This window comes from Chrysochloris asiatica, unplaced genomic scaffold, assembly GCF_000296735.1.
Source record: "Chrysochloris asiatica unplaced genomic scaffold, ChrAsi1.0 scaffold00033, whole genome shotgun sequence".
In the NCBI taxonomy this organism is placed as follows: domain Eukaryota; kingdom Metazoa; phylum Chordata; class Mammalia; order Afrosoricida; family Chrysochloridae; genus Chrysochloris; species Chrysochloris asiatica.
Window position 1 is genome coordinate 24,998,905 of NW_006408551.1, and position 20,218 is coordinate 25,019,122.

General features: G+C 39.4%; 2 protein-coding genes across 2 annotated transcripts in view; one reads left to right on the forward strand and one right to left on the reverse strand.

Annotated features, from left to right (window-relative positions):
• Positions 1 to 1,224, reverse strand: part of ZFC3H1 (zinc finger, C3H1-type containing) — a 61,249-nt gene extending 60,025 nt beyond the window's left edge. Inside the window, exon 1 of the mRNA XM_006859562.1 lies at positions 413 to 1,224. Within this exon, the coding sequence (XP_006859624.1) occupies positions 413 to 1,004 (592 nt within the window). The 5' untranslated portion in view covers positions 1,005 to 1,224. The remainder of the gene's footprint in view (positions 1 to 412) is intronic.
• A 637-nt stretch (positions 1,225 to 1,861) lies between these two features.
• On the forward strand, positions 1,862 to 19,995 carry THAP2 (THAP domain containing, apoptosis associated protein 2). The gene is given in 4 exon segments (XM_006878363.1): positions 1,862 to 1,932; positions 16,661 to 16,856; positions 19,329 to 19,703; positions 19,706 to 19,995. Coding segments are annotated over 4 exon segments (681 nt in total). The 3' UTR covers positions 19,745 to 19,995.
• Positions 19,996 to 20,218: the final 223 nt, after the last annotated feature.

The window sequence follows — 20,218 nt, forward strand, 5'->3', positions numbered from 1 at the left end:
CTCCAGTGAAGATTTACAGCCTCGGAAACCCTGCACAGAGTCACTATGAGTCTGAACCGACTCCACAGCACATAACAACAACAACACATATACATATACACACAAAAATTAAATTTTGGCTTCTAATGTATTATTAGTATAGACCTGATTTTAAGACAGTCTTCGATTCCACGAGTTTGGCCCCAATCCACAATACCAAACATTAAAACAAGCAACCTGTCCAATTGAGTAATCTTAAGAACCGACACTACAGATGGGAATTAACACACAAAAACTTACTTTATATTGACAACGACAAACAAGCGGCTCTGAGGGTTGAGAAGTGTTACACTCCTTTCACAGACTTAGTAATGACGCGAAAGGGAACTTTAGGAAGTGACACACCCAGGGCAGACTGCCACGTTAAGGATACAACTCTTTCGAGGTGGAGAGGACTCTCGCCAGTTCTGACTGCTGCAGAATCCGGATCCCGGGCCTCCCCCCAGAGGAGGTCTACTCCCGGGCTTGCCTCCTCGCTCAACCCCTCCTCGTCCCCGACTCCAGCGACTCCCACCCCGATAGGGTCTGCCCCGAAAGCGGAAACGGTCCAAGGCGATGTGACTCCGCTCCCAGAAAGACGGTCGGGTACTGCTTTCGGACAGTGAGCTCGAAGGCATCCGCACGGAGGGCGGGTGAGACCGGAACGGCTCTTTGGGTCGGTAGCTACTGTGTCCCCTGAGGTGGCCCCGCTCCGACGCGTGCCGCGAGCGTGAGAAATTCCTCAGCTGCTGTTGAGAAGACGACGACGACGACGAGGAGCCACCGCCTCCGCCGGATCCACCGCCCCGGGTCGGATGAGGAGGCCTCCGCCGCGGATACGATAACAGCCCACCGCCACTGCTGCTGCTACTGCTCCGGCTCCGGCTGTTATTATCGTCGTCGCTAATCTCCCCATCTTCTAGCTCACCTTCTTCCTTGGGTGAGAGGCCGCTGGAGGCCGGGGCCGGAGTATCTGCGGTCGCCATCCGGGGAGCAGTGCCTTCCACACAACCTTAGCCCTCAAGTCCAAGAATCCGCCCGACAATTGCCTTCCTCCTTGCCTCCCTTACTTCCTAACGGGCCCGGTCGGTGCGGCCTCACCCTACTCGGATACCTAGCGGGCTCTGCTCCCCAACTTCCCCGCTCAGCTCTTTCTCGCCGGATTGTCGCAACCCAAATCCCTTCCCTAGCGCCCCCTTGCTTCTCAGCGATCCGGGATCTTCCGCCTAGCCTGAAAGGGGCTCTGGAAGTGGCCGTGCCTAAGACGTCACTTCCTGCAACATACAGGAAACAAAAGTCCCAAGTTCACGCGTTAACTCCGCGATGCTCTGTGGGACTTGCGGTCTTTGGGTCGCTGCTCGCGTTCGTCTTCTCCATCTGCAGTTGACACCTACGCCAGGACTCAGGATTGGGACAGCGGGGTGTGTGCCAGAGTGGGCGTACCTGTTGCTAGTTGCTGTCTTGAGGGAGCTTCATAGTAACCGGAGGGAGCTGCAGATCTTTCTTTGAACTGCTTTGAACACTGCAGCCAAAGAGACACCGTAGTCTTACTCTCTTTTCGCTTGGGCGGGAGAGGGGCCGGATTGTGGTCGCCATGTTGGTGAAGGCGAACCAAGTCTCCTGGAGTTCCAGGATGGTAGACTCTGCTGGCTCAAGCCCGCCATCTTAATAAAGAAAGGGAAGATCGGGCTTCCCCCACACACCCCTTCTGCAACCCTGTTCCTACGACTCAACTCGGTGGACCTTTACTCTGCCTCACTAGTCCAGCCTCTGCCCTCAGGAAGCACAACTGTCATCGCCTCAGAAAAGGCTTAAGACATCGCCGAATGAGGGGAAAAGGGAAATGCCGACCAATTGTGCTGCGGCGGGCTGTGCAGCAACCTACAACAAGCATATTAACATCAGCTTCCACAGGTAACCTGGGCAGGGAGTGGGGATGACTTGTGGGAAAGCAACTGCAGAATCCCCGTCCACTGATAACTTCACTACCCAACGAGTAGCTGGGCAGCATCAAGTTTGCTCTTTGTGTGTGTTTGTTGCAGATCTGTAAACCGTCTCTCCCTGCGGGGAAGGTTTACCCACTTTCTAAAAGAAATCAAAGTACTGGACTCTAGAGTAAAAGTGACAAGTTGTTGTTAAGTGCCATCACGTCTGTTCCGACACATAGCGACCCTGTACAGGGTTTCTGAGGAGCGGCTGGTGGGTTTGAACCGTCGACCTTGAAGTTAGCAGTCCAGTGATTATCCTGCAGCGCCGTCCCAGGACTCCAAAAGTGGCAAAAGACCCAAATTTTCTACTCGTTTACGTTAGACTGTTCGTTGACACAAGTGATGCCGTGGGAGGGAGAGAGGTCTTCCTGATACAGCCCGCGGTGCCGGTCTACTGGGTCCCCCCTGAAATGAACTTCCCTTCCTAGCAGCAGTGGCCTGGGGAGCACCTAGGGGGACAGTGGGCAGACATGCTTACTCTGCCGAAGGATTCGGTCTTCACTGCTCGCCAAGCCGTCGGGCAACGTTAATGCAAGTACAAAAGGCACGCTTCCTTTCTTCCTAAAATAAAAGAACCGGAATTTTATTCTTTCTAACTTTGCTACAGGAGCAACCAAAGTACTTTAGTTCTCTCAAGTGAGAGAGAAACATCCTGAACAATGCCTGGAATATAATTGTCGTTGTTGTTGTTGTTAAGTGCCACCAGGTCTTCTCCTACTCCTAGCGACCCTGTAGAGAGCATTTCCAAGGAGCAGCTGGTGGGGTTGAACCGCCACCTTGCGGTTCAGATAGACCATGCGAGCCAGTGCTTCAAGCGCTTGTTTTGGGTAAGAGTTCTGTTTTTATACCACACAACATAGATGGTTTTGTTGTTGTTAAGTGCCATCTAGTCAATTCCGACTCATAGCGACCTTGTATAGTGTTTCCAAGGAGCGGCTGCTGAGTATGAACCTCTGACCTTGCAGTGCAAACCTACCTTGTTTATCCCACAGTGCCACACCAGCACTCCATATAGAATGTAGAAAATTATAGCTTTGACCATTTTTATACTTCATTATTAATGTGCCACTGTGTTAAAAGCTACACTTCCTGTTAAGTGCTGTTGCATGGGTTCATATCCTGTGTAGGGTTTCCAAGGAGCGGTGGCTGGTGATTTTCCACTGCTAACCTTGCAGTTCAAACCTACCTTACAGTCCAGTGCTTAACACTTCTCAAAAGGATGTAAAATTAAAAATGAGACCAAAGGACAAGATAAATTTGGTCCTCCATGCCATTTTGACTAGAGCCCTGGTGTGACACTGCGAGGTGATGCGCTGGACTGCAAAGTCAGGTGTATTAGCAGCGCGGCTCGTAACCACTACGCTACCAGTTGTAGAGGCTTGCAAATGCCCAATCTGTAGGTCAGACTAGAGGCATATCAACTTGCAGTTTCAGGGTTCACAATCCCAAAGTCAGCAGAGCAGACAGAAGACTGCTGGCTCACATCCCAAGAACTAGAAGTCCGAGGCTGAATAAGCAGAAGCAGAGTTCAGAGAAGGTGAGCATTATCAAAACATCCATACATATTGGATGCAGGTCACAGCCCCAAGGAAATGCCACTTTCAACTAATTGGCTATTCACATCAGATCATAAAATGGAGGAAGCTTACATAATATCTGCCAAACTCATGAGACTCAACCTGGCCTAGTTGACTACCTTAACTATCACATTCCACTCCTTGTCAGTTTAGCAACTGTATACATCTCTGTATACTACATAATTTCTAAATTAAGACAATTGTAAAGTCATGCTTTTACCTAACATGATAAAACTAATATGCATACAATCAAAAGCACACTAGCTCATTTACATCCTGTATTTTATAAGTAATAGAATAAGAGAGAGAAGAAAACAAATATATTTCACGTTGTTGCTAGACGACTTTGAGTTTGTTCCAGCTCCCAGCAACCTTATGCACAACAAAACAAAACATCACCTGGTCCTGCATCCTCACAAGCTGTTTGTTGTGTTTGAGCACATTGTTGCCATTGTGTCAATTCTTCTTTGGGGGCGAGGGGTCTTTGTCTTTTTTGGTGACCCTCCACTTTACCATGCATGATATTCTTCTCCAGGGACTGATCCCTTCTGACAACATACATATTCAAAGAGCCAGTGACCAAGTGTCATCATCCTGGTTTCTGAGGAACATTCTGGCTGTACTTATTTCAACACCAATTTGTTAGTTACTCTGGCAGCCCATCGTGATTTCAGTATTCTTCACCAGCATCATAATTCAAATGCATCTATTCTTCTATGGTCTTACTTATTCATTATTCAACTTTAACATGCATATGAGGCCATTGAAAATACCATGGCTTAGGTCAAGTTCACCTTAGTCCTCAAACTGACATCTTTGTTCTTGAATAGTTTAAAGGATTTTTTTTTTTTTTTTTTTTTTTGCAATAGATTTGCCTAATATGTCATTTGATTTCTTGACTACCGTTTCCATGAGTGTTGATTATGGATCTAAGCAAAATGAAGTCTTTGACAACTTCAATATAGTCTCCATTTATCATAGTGTTATTTATTGGTCCAGTTGTGAGGATTTTAATTTACTTTACATTAAGGTGCAGTCTATATAGAAGGCTGCAATCTCTGATCTTCATTAGTATCTTAAGTCCTCTCACTTCCAGCAAGGAAGAGTGTGATATCTACATATTGTAGGTTGTTAATGAATCTTCATCCAATCATGATTCCACGTTCCAGCTTCTCTGATTATTTGCTCAGCATAAAGAATGAATAAATATGCTAAAAGGATACAACCCTGGCACAAACAGTTCCAGATTTTAAACCATTCTGTATCCCCATGTTCTGTTCTTGGGCTATGTACAGTTTCCTCATGAGCACAAATAAGTGTTCTAGAATACCACTTCAAAATGTTATACATAGTTTGTTCTGACCCACACAGTCTAATGTCTTTGCATAGTCAATAAAGCACAAGTAGACATCTTTCTAATATTCTCTGCTTTCATCCAAAATCCATCTGGCATCATCAATGATATCCCTGGTTCCAGGTCCTCTTTTGAATCTGGCTTGAATTTCTCCCTGTTGATGTATTGCTATAACCACCTTTGAATTATCTTCATCTTGGTACTTCTGGTGTGGTTGTGGTTGTTGTTATGTGCCATGGAGTCAGTTCCAACTCATAGTGACCCTGTTCAGGGTTTACGAGGCTGGAAATCTTTATGGGAACAGAAAACCTCATCTTTCTCCTGCGGAACAGCTGGTAGTTTCGAACTGCTAACCGTGAGATTAGCAGCCCGATTCGTAACCACAGTGCTGTAGGATAAGTACAGGACTATAAGGTTGTTTTGAACCACAAGGTCCGCAGTTCAAACTCATCAGTCACTCCTCAGAAACCCTATTCTGGTTCACTATGAGTCCAAACCAACTTGACAGCGCTTAATAACAACAACGTTTACTTGATATTAATGATCTTGTTTGATGATGATTTCCATTCTTTTGGGTCACCTTTCTTTGGAATGGATGCAAATTTGTGAATTGAGTAAAGGTTTACAAAGCAGATCATCAGTTTTACATTCAACACATACCTTGCTTTATTACTATGATTGTAATCTCTTACATGTACTGTCAGTTAACGGTGTTTACCTCTATTCACTTTAACTTTTGCATTCCTCCTTGTATCTCCCACTACCTTCATCTTTCCTCTGCTAACAGCCCTCTTATATATTGCCTTCATCTCCCATGTTAACATGTGTCTACCCTCTGGCCCATAAATACTTTTACCTCCCCGCACATCAGAACCATCATTGTTGTTGTTAAGTGCCATTGAATCCGTTCTAACCCATAGTTACCCTGTATAACGTTTCCAAGGAGCAGCTGGTGAGCCTGAAATGCCTACCGTGTGGTTCAAACGACTGCAGTCCAGTGCATTAACCCACAGCGCCACACCAGGACTCCCATAACCGTCATACAATGTTTTTTTTAATCAAGAAAACATTTTAACTTTTTGCATCAGTGGTTTCCTGCAATGGTTGTCCTTTAGTACATTTGGCATAATGTCCTCCAGGTTCATCCATGTTATGAGGTGTTTTGCAGACTCATTATTCAACATTGCATAGTACTCCATTGTGTGTATATATTGAAATTTGTTTAACTATTCTTCTGCTGATGGGCATTTAGGCTGTCTTTTTTACTATTGTGATCTTATAGAGGGCATATTGGAGAATCCTGTTTTGTTATCTATCCTATTACTCTCTGTCTCTTGACTGAGACATATAAATTTAATCCATTTACATTCAGTATAATTGTCTATAAGTCTGAATTAACTGCTTTTATTTTGGAGTGTGTTGTTTTAGTGGTCTGCTGTTTTCTTTTTTCTCACATTAATTTTTTTTGAAGATTCAAGTAATTTATTTAAAAACAGCTTCGCTTCATCTTGAAATATATATTTGCTTTAGAATGGTCATATTTCAGCATGGTTCTCATGCACTTTATCTAAAAAAGATCAATCACACATAATTTTATGTGGTGAGTTCATTTTCTTTGTGGGTTTTCTTTTAATTTTCATTTCTATTGTGTTAAAGTTTACTATAATCTTTCTATTTTTCGTCTTTTATTTTGATATGAATGTATTTTCTGAGATTACTTTGTAGTTAATTTTTTCTTGTTTAAAACATCAGTCTGTTTTATCTTGAAATCAACTTGACTTTTCACCATTTGGAAGTTCTATATATTTCCTCTTTTTGCTTTGTTGTTAACTTGATTATAAATTGGTATCTCAAGTACCCTATTTTAAGTGTTATAGTTTTGTTTTACCTTAAATATTCTATATCTGGAGTGAGTTGGGGGGGGAGGTGCTTTTACATATGTTTAATCTCATACTGTCTGTTGTTGGTTCTTAATCCCAAAAATACCCTTTAGTATTTATTATAAAGTTAGTTTGGTTATTACAAATTCCTTTAATTTCTGTCTATCTGAAAATATCCTAATTTTGCTGTCAAAGTTAAGGAACAGCTTTGCTGAGTATATGATTCTTGGTTTGTATTTTTGTATGTGTCATCCTATTGCCTGCATAGTTTCCACTGAGAAATCAAACCATTGTTTTATTGGTCCTCCTTTGTAGGTAACTTCGTTTTGCCTGAGCTACTCTCAGAATTTTTTTCCTTGCTTTTGGTTTTGGAAAGTTTGAATATGGTATGTCTAGTGATTTTCTTTGGGGATCTATCTTGTTTGGGGTTGTATAGCTTCTTGTGTGCTTATCTTTTTGTCTTTCATGATTTTAGGAAGTTTCCTTCCAACAAGTCTTTGCCTTTTTTTCTGTGCATTTTATTCTCTCTTCCTGTTCTGGATTTCCAGTCACCTGTAACTTATTCCTCTTCATGGTGTCCCACATAACTCTTAGACTTTCTTCAGATTTTTTCATTCATTTTTCTTACTGTTCTTCCAGCATGCTAGTATTGAGAGATTTATCTTCAAGCTCACTCACTAATTCAGGCTTCCATTGCTTCAAGTCTACTCCTTTGCCCTTTCAATGTATTTTCCATTTCTGAAATTTTAGTATTAATCTTCTGGATTTCTAATTGCAGGTTTTGTATTGCTTCAAATTTTGCATTTATTTGCTCTGTTTGTTCTTATAGTATTTTTCTGAATTCTACTAAAGTTTTGCCTGTGTTCTCCTTTCTTTCCTCAATCTTTCTGTCAATCCTTTGAAGGTACCTAAATATCATTCTTTTGAATTTTCAGTTCATTCCATTACCTTTCTTCCTCAGAAACATTTTCTGACTCTACATCTTGATTATTTTTCGAGCCATTCTCTCTTGTGTCTTCATGTGAGATAAAATTATCTGCTGCCTCCAGAGCTTTGTAGAGTTGTTGTGTTTGTTTTTTATTGATGGTTGTATGATTATGTGTTTGTAGGCTCTCACCAGTTGTCTCCTGTGAGTGTAGTTAGAGACTGGAAGCATGTGTACCATTCTACTCTGTTCATTCACCTCAGTTTAAGGTGGGTTTAGATGGTGTTGGCTGCTGTCTATTATTGTTCATGTGGTATAGGAGCTGATACTGGCTCTTGCTCAGTGGGTGGAGCTGCGGAGAATACTGTTGTGGCTGGACTCTATGGTCACAGTGGCTGTCTCCTGTCAAGTAAGAGGAGAACAGCCACACACATACACACAAGAAAACAAAACAATTGACAAGCAAGCAGCCAACCAACAATGAAAAGAGGAAAGAAAAAGAAATAAAAACAGGTGACAACTAGGAGAGAGGGGAATCATAGCTAAAAAGAGAAAAGAAGAACAGAAAAATGAAACCAAATAAGAGAAACTATAAGTTTAAAGAAATAATAAAACTACTTAGAAAAAACAGTGAAAAGAAAGATGAAACGAGATTAGTGAATAGTAAAGAAAGATCTAAAGGGGGAAAAAAAAAAACAAAAAACCTAGGGAAATGAGGCACAGAAGAAAAGAAGAAAAAGCAAAAGTGGAGATAAAATCCCAAGGATAAAATTCATGGAAGTTAAAAGAGAAGATGGAGAAGAAAGAATAAACAAATAGAAACAATGAAAGGGAAAAAAATCACCAGTGCAATTGTTGGACCCAGAGTGGAGAAAACTCTGGGTGGCTCTTGCTATTCAAGGTGGCTGTGGAACAGATATGATGGTGGAGTTCCTGTATGCCTCAGTGTTACCTATGTTCAGGGCACTCAGTCCACAAGAACTTTGTGGAGGCCCTGATAGACCTTGTTTAATGACACCTGGGAGCCAGTGTGTCTGGTTATGAGGATTTCTGCTAGAGTCATCCTGGGAGTCCTCGTGTGGGGCTGTAGGATAAGCATTCAACCACAAGGTCAGTTTGAGCTGCAAGGTCAGCAGTTCAAACTCACTAGCCACTCCTTGGAAACCCTGTACAAAGTCATGAATCAGGACTGACTTGATGACACTTTAACAACAATAATGCTGATCTGGTGGCTCTGTGGGTTATGTAGGTCTGGAGCTGATCCCATCTAAATCTAGGCACCAAACTGGTGCAGCTGGCTCCCACCCTACACTGGCATGACTCACAATCACATGGCTCTGAATACAAGGATAACAGGGTTTGTGCTGGATTTTGACAAAGTGGTAGCTGGCCTTTGAAATTTTCTGTTCAGCACTTTTCCTCCCTCATACCATCCATTTCTTTGACTTCTCTGTGTTTAAGTGCAAGTGTCAGAGTCTCTTCTGATAACCATTTTGATCATTTATTTCTTTCCTGTCTTTTTAATGACATTTTGCTTTCTTCATATATGATTTTAATATCATCCCACAACTCTTCTGGTCTTTAGTCATTAGTATCTAGTGTATCAAATCTGATCTTGAGGTTGTCTCTAAGTTCAGATGGGGTATATTCAAATTCATGTTTTGGTTCTCGTGGAGTTGTTTTAGAAAACCAAAAGGGAAGAACACACTCAGCATTTCTCAAGCTGAAAGAACAAAAATAAAAGACAAGACTCAACTTTCAATATTGAAGGATTCTATGTGCAAAACATTGAATTATACAGAAAGTGTCAAAAGAAAATGGAAGGAATACACAGGGTCACTATAACAAAAAAGAAATGGCCGATGTTCAACCATTTCAAGAGGTAGCATATGATCAAGAGCCAGTGATACTAAAGGAAGAAGTCTAAAGTACACTGAAGACATTGGCAAAGAACAAGGCTCCAGGAATTGATGGAATACAAATTGAAATCTTTCAACAAACTGATGTAACACTGGAGGCACTCACCTATGCCAAGAGATTTCCAAGACTATTATCTGGTCAACTGATTGGAAAAGATCCATATTTGTGCCTATTCCTAAGAAGTGACCCAACGCAATGCGTAAATCATTAGACAATGTATTAATATAACATGCAAGTAAATTTTACTCAAGATAATTCATAAATAACTGCAATAGTACATTGACAGAAAACTGCCAGAGGTTCAAGCTGGATTCAGATGAGGATATGGAACGAGGGATATCATTGCTGATATCAGATGCATCATGGCTGAAAACAAGACCAGAAAGATGTTTGCCTGTGCTTTATTGACTATGCAAAAGCTTTTGTTTGTGTGTTTCATGAAAAGCTATGGACAACATTGTGGAGAATGTTTATTCCAGAACACTTAATAGTGCTCATGAGGACCTTGTACATAGACCAAAAGACCATAAGTCAAACAGAACAAGGGAACATGGAATGGTTTAAAATCACGAAAGGTTTGTGCCACAGTCTTATTCTTTCACCATACTTACTCAATCTATGCTGAGCAAAAACTCCAAGAAACTAGATTATATGGACTCAAGCATATCAGTGATTCTGAGGGTGATGCATATGATCGCTATGAGCTGGAACTGATTCAACAGCATCTAACAGTCAACAGAATGGCTGCTTTTAGCTAACAACTTGAAAACTTTCTGATACTTTAAACAATTGACTCTCACTATTCATACCCTTTGACAGCTTAAAATGACATTTTGGATAAAGTTCAGACTCATTCTTTGACTTTGGATGCCCTCCCACATCATTTTATAGCATTCTCCATTGTCCCCAAGATACTTCCCTGCTCCCATCCTGTCTTCTTAGCTAATTACTACCCTCAGATAAATCACTGGACTGCAAGGTCAATTGGAACCACAAGGACAGCAGTTCAAACTCACCAGCCACTTGTTGGAAAACCTACACAGGGTTGCTATGAGTCAGAACTGACTCCATAGCATTTAACAATAACTGGGAAAGAGCTGCCTCCTCAAAGTAGTGAAGTAAAGCCTTCAGGACCTTCATTTGCTGATAGGGCACAATTCAAAATGTGAAGCAGCTGTAAACATCCATTAATAATTGGAACATGGAATGTATGAAACATGAATCCAAGAATACTGTCAAAAATTAAATGGAACACATACACATTGACACCCTAGGCATGGGTGAGCTAAAATGGACTGGTATTGATCATTTTGAATCTTAGAACCACATGGTTTATTATGCCGGGAATGACAAATTGAAGAGGAATAGAGTCACATTCATCATCAAAAAGATCTTCAAGTACAACACTATGATAGGATAATATCCATACTTAACAACAGCAAGGAAGACCAGTTAATACAACTATTATTCAAATTTACTACCAACCACCATAGCCAGTAATGATGAAATTGAAGAATTCTGCCAATTTCTTCAGACTGAAGTTAATCAAACATGTTATCAAGATGTATTAATAATTACTGGCAATTGGAATGCAACCATTGCAACAAAGAGGAAAATATGGCCTTGGTGATAGAAACAATGCTAAAGATCACATGAAAGAATTTTACAAGACCAATGACTTCATTGCCAATGCCTTTTTTAAACAACATAAAAGACAACTACACATGGGACTCACTAGATGGGGTATACAGAAATCAAATTGACTATATCTGGAAAAACTCAATATGATCAGTCAAAACATGGCCACGGGTCCACCAGCTGCTATGCAGGAGAAAGATGAGACTTCCTGCTCTCACAAAGATTTAAAGCCAACGAAACCCTATACAGGGTAGCTGTGAGTTGGAACCGATTCGACATCACTTAACAACAGTTCTGGGCTTCAGCCCCCCTTTGATCATTATGGCAGTAAGACTCAGAGACTCAGAAGATGAAGAGTTATTCAAGGGGTTCCCATACATGAAATTTGTTTCTTTATACCAAAGTTATTTATTAATTCTCGTTTTCCCTTTTAACTTCAGTGTCTCTTAAGAAATGATTAATTTATACTCTTTTGATTGTTGAATCACAGTTTATCTAGCAATATAAAATATTTACATTTTTTGATGTTACTATGAAAAGGTGGAAGACCCCAGGTAAGATGGATTGGCACCCTGGCAGCATCAATGGGCTCAGTCAGGCATAGCAACAATTGTGAGGTTGGTGCAGGACTGGGCAGTATTTCATTCTGTTGTATATTGGGTCACTATGAGTTTAAAAAACAAAACAAAACATGAACATGGGCAGACTGGAACACACCATCAATTGCTCATATGCAAGTTCAGGCTGAAGCTGAAGAAAATAAAAACAAGTCCACAAGAGTCAGTAAAGGACCGTGAACACATCCTACCTGAATTTAGAAATAATCTCAAGAACAGATTTGATGAATTAGACACTAATGACCGAAGACCAGGAGAGTTGTTGCATGACATCAAGAACATCATACATGGAGGAAGCAAAAGGTCATTAATTACACAAGAAAGAAGGGAATGAGCAAATTGTATGTCAGAAGAGGTTCTGAAACTTGCTATCCAGTGTAGAGGTGCTAAAGCAAATGGAAGAAATGAGGTAAAAGAGCTGAATAGAAAATTTTGAAGAGCACCTTGAGAAGACCATGTCAAGTATTACAACGAAATGTTCAAGACCTGGAGTTAGAAAACCAATGCTTAACATTTCTCAAGCTGAGGGAACTGAAGAAAAATTCAAGCTTCGAATTTCAATGTTGAAGGATTCTATTGACAAAATATTGAATGATACAGAAAATATCGAAAGAAGATGGGAAAAATCAAAAACAGTAATGGCAGCCTGATTGACTACTACGAGAACATGCACATTGTTCACCAGGGAGCTATCAAGGCAAGCAATCAAGTCCCCTCCGGGCAAACCCCCTTCTAAGACGGAAACTCAAAGGGAATACATGATGAGCAGGCATGTACTCTTGCTGGTGACTACGTTGGTCTGCCCATAAGGGGAAGTGGGGGAAAAACAGCAATGAAGCTGTTAGCTAAGTCCGACCACATTCAATTGACTCATGTCAACCTGGATCCGTGACCTGGGTAGCCAGCAGTATAGCAAGACCTGGGGTCTCCTGAGCCCATGAACAGGGACATAGTCACGGAGGACTAGAGCAGAGTGAAGCACCCAGCTGAGGTGAAGTGAAGGGAGATGCACAAGAATGCCCATAGTTGCAGATAGTACTCATTTGACCTAGCATCAATGGCTGGCTGATCCGAACTCTACTAGAGGAAGAAAGAGTGTAATCTGTTACAATTTTATGAACTTGACCTATAGTTATGGATGTAGTAGCTTAAAAGAGGGAATGAATCTCCCAAAAAGAATTAGACTCTCAGAAACCCTACATAGGATCGCTATGAGTCTAAATTATTAATTCAATGGCAGTGAGTTATGGTTAGCAGGTATACACTGGGGTGCCTGTCAGTATATTTTGCCTTTGAAATAAACATGAAAGAAAAAAACACTCCTGCTGGGCTTGTTGGCAACATTTTTCTCTTGTAATACTTATGCTGTTACACTAGATACCTTAAGAATTGATTCTTTAAGAATACGTATCGTTTAACTCCATAGAAGTATTGCATACAATGGATTATTTTTAAATTCTATTCTCTTATTCATTTAGCAAAAATATCGGGCCTCTACTGTTTGCAAGGCACTATGCTAAGTGTTGGAGTCCTGCTGTGTGTTAATGTGCTGGAGTGTAAGGTGGGTTTGAACTGTAAGGGCAGCGGTTCAAGCTCATCAGCCACTCCTTAGAAACCCTACACAGGGTCGCTATGAGTTGGAACCGACTCAACAGCACTTAACAATAATATGCTAAGTGTTAAACATTTTTAAAATATGCTTATCCTCAGGAAATTTATAATCTTTTATTTCATGGAAAATTTATTAAAATGAAAAAGGTTTTACACAATAAAATCAGTACTATAATGAAGGACCCTAGATGAAAGTGTACCAGAATCTTTCTAGGCTTTCCTTGAAAAAATTTCATACTTAGCTATCTGATTGATCATGACCATGTACAGCATCAACAGATCAAAGCATTCGGAATTTACTCCTTGTAATTATTCTATATAAACATGCTCTAGATCAATTTAGTCTTGTTTTATTTTTACTGTCCAAGTTAAGGACTAACTTGGAAAGAAATTTCTCTTAATCCTGAAAAACAAAATAAGTCAGTGTTTTTTTCCTTAACTTTTTATTATAAAGTGAGTGAAGGTTTACAGAGCAAATCATCAGTTTTACATTCAGTTAATCATATGCTTTGCTTCATTGCCATCCCCTCCATGTATCAACAGTTAATAGCATTTACCTTTATTCACTTAACAGGTGCATCCCTCCCTGTGTCTCTAGTGCTGACCTGCCTCTTGTGCCTGCCTTTTCACCCATGTTAACATGTTATACATTACCTTCTAGCCCAAGGATAATTTTCCCTCCCCCTTCCTCTCTATAACCATCATATAGTGTTTCTTTTCTTAACTTTTTATAATATTATAAACATCAATACAGTATTGTTTGTCCTTTTGTGGTTGACTAATTTCAGGTAGCATAATGTCCTACAGGGTCATCCATGTTGTGAAATGTTTCAAAGATTCATCAATTATTCTTTAATGTTTCATAGCATTCCATTCTGTGCACATGTGGTTGTGTGTTGTGGAGTCGATTCCGACTCATAACTACCCTGTACAGGGTTTCCGAGGCTGTAAATCTTTACAGGAGCAGAAAGCCTTATCTTTCTCCTGCAGAACAGCTGACCTTGCGGTTCACAGCCTGATTTGTAACCACTACGTTACCAGAGTTCCTTATGAAAGTTTATTTAACCATTCTTCTATTGATGCTCATTTCGGTTGTCTCTATCTTTTTGATGTATCTCTTGTAGACAACTTATTGAAGGATCCTGTTTTCATATTCTGCTCTCTGTGTCTCTTGACTGCATTTAAACAATTTACATTCAGTATAATTCTTGGTAGGTATGAATTCATTGCTGTCCTTTTAATTTGTGTGCGTTTCAGTTGTCCTCCTGGGTTCTTTGTTCCCACATAATTTTCTGCACTGAGTTCATTATGTTTGTGGGTTCTCTTTTAATTTTCATTTTAGCTGTATTAATGTTTATGGATTCTTTCACATTTTCCTCTTTTTTTATTTTGGTGTATATGTGTATTCGTTTTTGTTTTGTTTTTTGAGGTTACCCTGTAGTTATTTTTTCCCTGTTTAAAACCATCTGTTTTATCTTGATAACTACTTGATTTTCTCGCTGTTCAGAAGTTATGTATCGATACTGTTCGCTCTTTGTTTTGTAGTTGACTTCATTATAAATTGATATCACTGGTTCTCTATTTTTCATCTTGCAAGGTTGTTTCACTTTAACTACTTACGTATCTGGATTGAGTACTGGGTGGTTGTGTCATATAGGGTAATTTGGACTATTGTTGGTTCTCAGGCTAAACAAAACCCTTTAGCACTTTTTTGTAAAGTTGGTCTGGTCATTACAAATTATTTTATTTCTGTTTATCAGGAAACGTTCTAATTTCACCATTGCATTGGTATGACAGCTTTGCTAGGTATATGATTCTTGCTGGCAATTTTTTTCTTTTAGAGTTCTTAATGCCTTCTTGCCTGCATGGTTTCTGCTGACAAATCAAGAGCTTAGTCTTATTGGTTCTCCTTTGTTGGAAAAAAAAAATTTTTTTCAACAGGCAGTACCAGAAAAAAGGAACATAATAACTAAAAAGAGAAAAAAGGGACAGGAAAATGTAACTACACTCGAGAAAATAAAAAGAAATACAAATAACTTAGAAAAACCAAGGAGAAGGAAGATGAAAAGTACAGCGTAGTAAAGATTAAAAGAAGGGGGGGGGGGGAGGAGAGACAAAATAAGAGATAGAAAAAAAGGAAAAACAAAACCAGAGATAGGATAAAGTTCAAGGAAATGAAAAGAGAAGGAGGACAAAGAATAAACAACAAAAATAATGAAACAACAAAAACAAAAAAATAGTGCAGCTATTGGACCCAGAGAGGAGGAAACTCTTTGGGGCTTCTGCAAGCCAGGGAGTTACTGAGGTATGTGTGGGTGGGATGTGACGTCAGAGTTCCTGGCCCTAGATGGAGTTCCTATTGACTTCAGTGTTATCTATGTTCAGGGTACTCAATCTGGAAGTAGCTCATGGAGACTCTTGATGGAGGTGGTTTTAGTGTCTGTTATGACCACAGGGCAGCTAGGGGGCAAGGTGACTCATTAAATGCTGGTCTGGTGGCTCTGCAGGCACTGTAGGTCTTAAGCTGAGTCCACCTGAATCTGGGCACCAAAGTAGTGCAGCTGGCCATCATCTCACACTGGTGTGCCTCCATCCATGTTGCTCCGAACTCCAGGAGAGCAGGGGTGTGCCATTGGTAGATGAGGGTGGGAGCTTACCTTAGGGGTGTGGGGAAAATGAAGGAATTGCACCTTTCCATTGCCCTTGTGACTGCTCTGTCAGGCCACCTTCTGTTTCCTAAGATGCTCACAAAAGTTCAAGATGGTCACAGTGCATCTGGCTAGGTGTTCAACTGTCAAGTCACTCTTTCACCATCCCGGCTCAGTTTCTTCTCCCAGCAAGCACTCAGTCTACTTCTCTAGACTTTCTTCTAAAGTTTAGGGTCCCAGTATTTTTTATCTGTGCCTGTTTATTTGGTCTCTTGAACTTTAGTTGTAGAAGATCCATGTAGTGTGTCTGCCTAGTCTGCCATCATGCCAGAATCCTCAAGTCAATTTAGCATGGTTTGGTTTCTGCCTTTTCCAGTGTCTGGATGTTGGGAGTTTAAAATCATCAACTTTTAAAATTTCTTTAAACATTTAGGTAAAACAAGAACTGTAATAGTTGAAATTTGAGTTGCTTTTTTCTTTTAAGGTTTCCTTTGGATCCTAAAAGAAGAAAAGAATGGGTTCGCCTGGTTAGGCGCAAAAATTTTGTGCCAGGAAAACATACTTTTCTTTGTTCAAAGCACTTTGAAGCCTCCTGTTTTGACCTAACAGGACAGACTCGACGACTTAAAATGGATGCTGTTCCAACCATTTTTGATTTTTGTACCCATATAAAGTCTATGGTAGGTAATAATACTTTCTTTTTATCCTAATTTTACCATTTTGAGGTCCTGTTCTTTTTTTTTTTTTGTCTATAAAATGGAACCATTTAGAACAGATTGAAATCTGTGGTCATGTGTTTTAAGAAAGTTACATAAGTTTCCTCTTGTGAAATAAAAGTGTAGAAATGTTACATTGCCAATTATCAATACTTGAATCATCAGTAAAATAGAGAAATATGAGTAATTAAACCTCCTGCATCACTCTGCTCTGATTTTAAGATGACACACAAATGCCATGCATGTGCTAAGTACCTTAAGAGCAGCACAGAGGTACAAAAGTGTATGTAAATTCTGAGGGAACAGAAAGCTTTAGAATGCTCATACATTTAGCTGGGCTTGAAGTTTTACCGTTGGAACGGTTCTTAGGAAAGGGTTCTTGACCTTTCACAGAACAAATGCAATAGCCTGGTGAGAATAAAAGCCATCAGGTTGAGAGGTTAATGGAAAGTCATCAAAATGATAGATACTGTAAGTCTAAAAGGAGCCCTGGTAGCGTAGTGGTTACAAATAGGGCTGGAAACCTCAAAGTTGGCAGTTTGAAACTACCAGCTGTTCCACAGGAGAAAAATGAGGCTTTCTGCTCCCGTAAAGATTTACAGCCTCGGAAACCCTATACTGGGTTGCTATGAGTCGGAACTCACCAAAAGGGTGAGAAAGTACAAGTTGAATGAATTAAGCATTGTTTTTATCTAGTTTGGGAAATTTTGATGAGAGGAATAAGCTAGCTGAGAAGACGGTATACAAATGGCAAGAAGTGTAGAATGAATAACAGAAATGCAGTTTTCCTTTTAAAAGGAAGACAGACATCATCTCTAGGAGAGGAGAAACAACTGCTTTTCTTGAATTATTTATTATTGTTACAGAAATGTATGTGAGTTCATTTCGGGGGCAGGAAGTTGTGGTGAAATAATTATCACAGGTACTAGAAAAGCTTCAGGAGGGCAAGAACTTTGCCTTGTTCACTTCTGAATCCTTAGCACTTGCTTGATACATAGTAATCTCACATGTTTATTGAATTTGAAGTGTGCCTTGGTTTATATAGTTCAACAAATTCAAGGGGGCTTCAAAAATTCATGAAAAATTGAAAGTAAAAGACAATGGGATTTTTCCATGAACCTTTTAAAGCCTTTTCATACTTTAAACTTTACATTATGTCAGAATTTAAGAAAAAGTCTGTGCTGTAAGGAACTTACAATCTAGTGAGAAGTCATGAAAAAAAATCCCAAGAAAACAACAGTATTTATAGATTGCACAAGAATAGAGACCATATCTCTCTTATTTATTAATTTTTTCATCTCTAGGAATTCATAATACAAGTTTCCACAAATGTTGAATAAATGGAAGACACATAAGGATGTGATTTATTCTGAAACGTATTAATGGGTTAGTTTGCTGGAGTATAAACCAAGATGGCTAATGAAAGAATGGAGTCAGATCCTAATGGGACAGCTAGAGATTTTTTTTTCTTCTTCAGACAATGAAGGGGTGGGGGAGTGCTTTAGCCAGTATAAAAATGTCAAGTCTGTTGGAAAAATTACTCTGGTGGCAGGAGATAGATTGATGATCAAAACTAGAGGTGGAAAGATTAATGAAGTTTTTCTATATTCAGGCCAGAGATGATATGAGCTTGATGTGGCCAATGGCATTAAGAATGATGGAGAGAAGATTCATGATAGAGGTATTTGTTGTTGTTAAGTGCCGTTGATTGAGTTGGTTCTGACTCATAGCTACCCTGTATAGGGTTTCTGAGGAGAAGTTGATAGGTTTGAACTGCTGACCTTGCGATTCAATCCAGTGCTTATCCTACAGCACCACACCAGGATTCCAGAGATATTTAGGAAGTAGAATTAACAGGACTTCATGATAATTGAATGAAAAAGAGAAGGAAAAGAGGAGTCTCAAGGTTTCTAATTTGCAAAACACTTCCTAGCAAGACTTGAAATTGAATGTAATTGTGAACAGTTAATAGGTTAATCTCTTTAGAAGTTTGACACTTCAGAATATGTTTCTGTGGATCCTTCAGTTACAGAGTAGGACCCTAAGTCTAAATATTAATCACCTGAAAAAGAGATCCTCAACTCAGTATCATATATGTAAACAAATGTTTAAATACTTAACTGATCTTAGTAAGCAAATTGCAAAGGATTTCAAAAGTCTCCATAGATTCATAGATATTTTCAAAGTCCATTTTCTATTTCTAAACCAATATTTGAATGTCCTGGAGAGAGAACAAACAGAAATAGGTGACTGGAATTTATTCAGCTAGTTGAGAAACTTAATCCATGATTACATAAGATGGGCTGTTGATATTTCCAATCGATATTTTTAAATTGATTATTAAAAGAACAGTTTAAATATTGTTACCCAAAATTTGATGAAATTTACTGACTTGTGATACTCTTATATTTAATCCTCTAATTTTATTTGATTCAGAAACTCAAGTCAAGGAATCTTTTGGAAAAAAGCAACAGTTGTACTCCAGCAGGACCATCTAAATCAAACATTAGTAGTCAGCAAGTACTACTTGAACACAGTTATGCCTTTAGGAACCCTATGGAGGCAAAAAAGAGGATAATTAAACTGGAAAAGGAAATAGCAAGCTTAAAAAGAAAAATGAAAACTTGCCTACAAAAAGAACGCAGAGCAACTAGAAGATGGATCAAAGCCACATGCTTGGTGAAGACTTTAGAAGCAAGTAACACATTACCTACGGGCACATCAGAACACATTTTACCAACTGCCTTAAGCAATCTTCCTTTGGAAAAGTTCAAGATTCTTGAACAAGATCAACAAGATAAAACATTATCAATTCTATAAACCTAAAACAGACCAAGGGTACCTTCCTTTAAGATTAGCTTGCACAGAACTCCATAACCACCCTTCATTCCATTCAGAGGTAAAGATATTTAAGGCAATTATCCCAAAATTGGGTATTTAATAAAATTTTACTTGAAGTACTATTATTACTGTATAGTTTATGAAGACTTAATTACAGAAGGAAAAAAAGGACAACTTTATATGAAACTTTATTTCAAATGAATGGAAGTGCCTTATATGAGAATTACTTATTTTTAAAATTTGCTACAAAATTGTATGTTTGCAAGGTGTTTTGTGTTTTGGTCTTTTTTAAACTACTTTTTAAAATAAAAAGTTTATAGTAGAGAATTTTTTTTTCCTGTACCAAAGTTCGTATATCATATTCTAGATAAGATGCAAAATAGGTGTTAACCAACATTAAATATGACCTTAGAAAACTATGGACTTTTGTATTAATTAAATTATTGGCACTGTGAGTTGGAGAACTTACAGAGAAAAAAAACTTG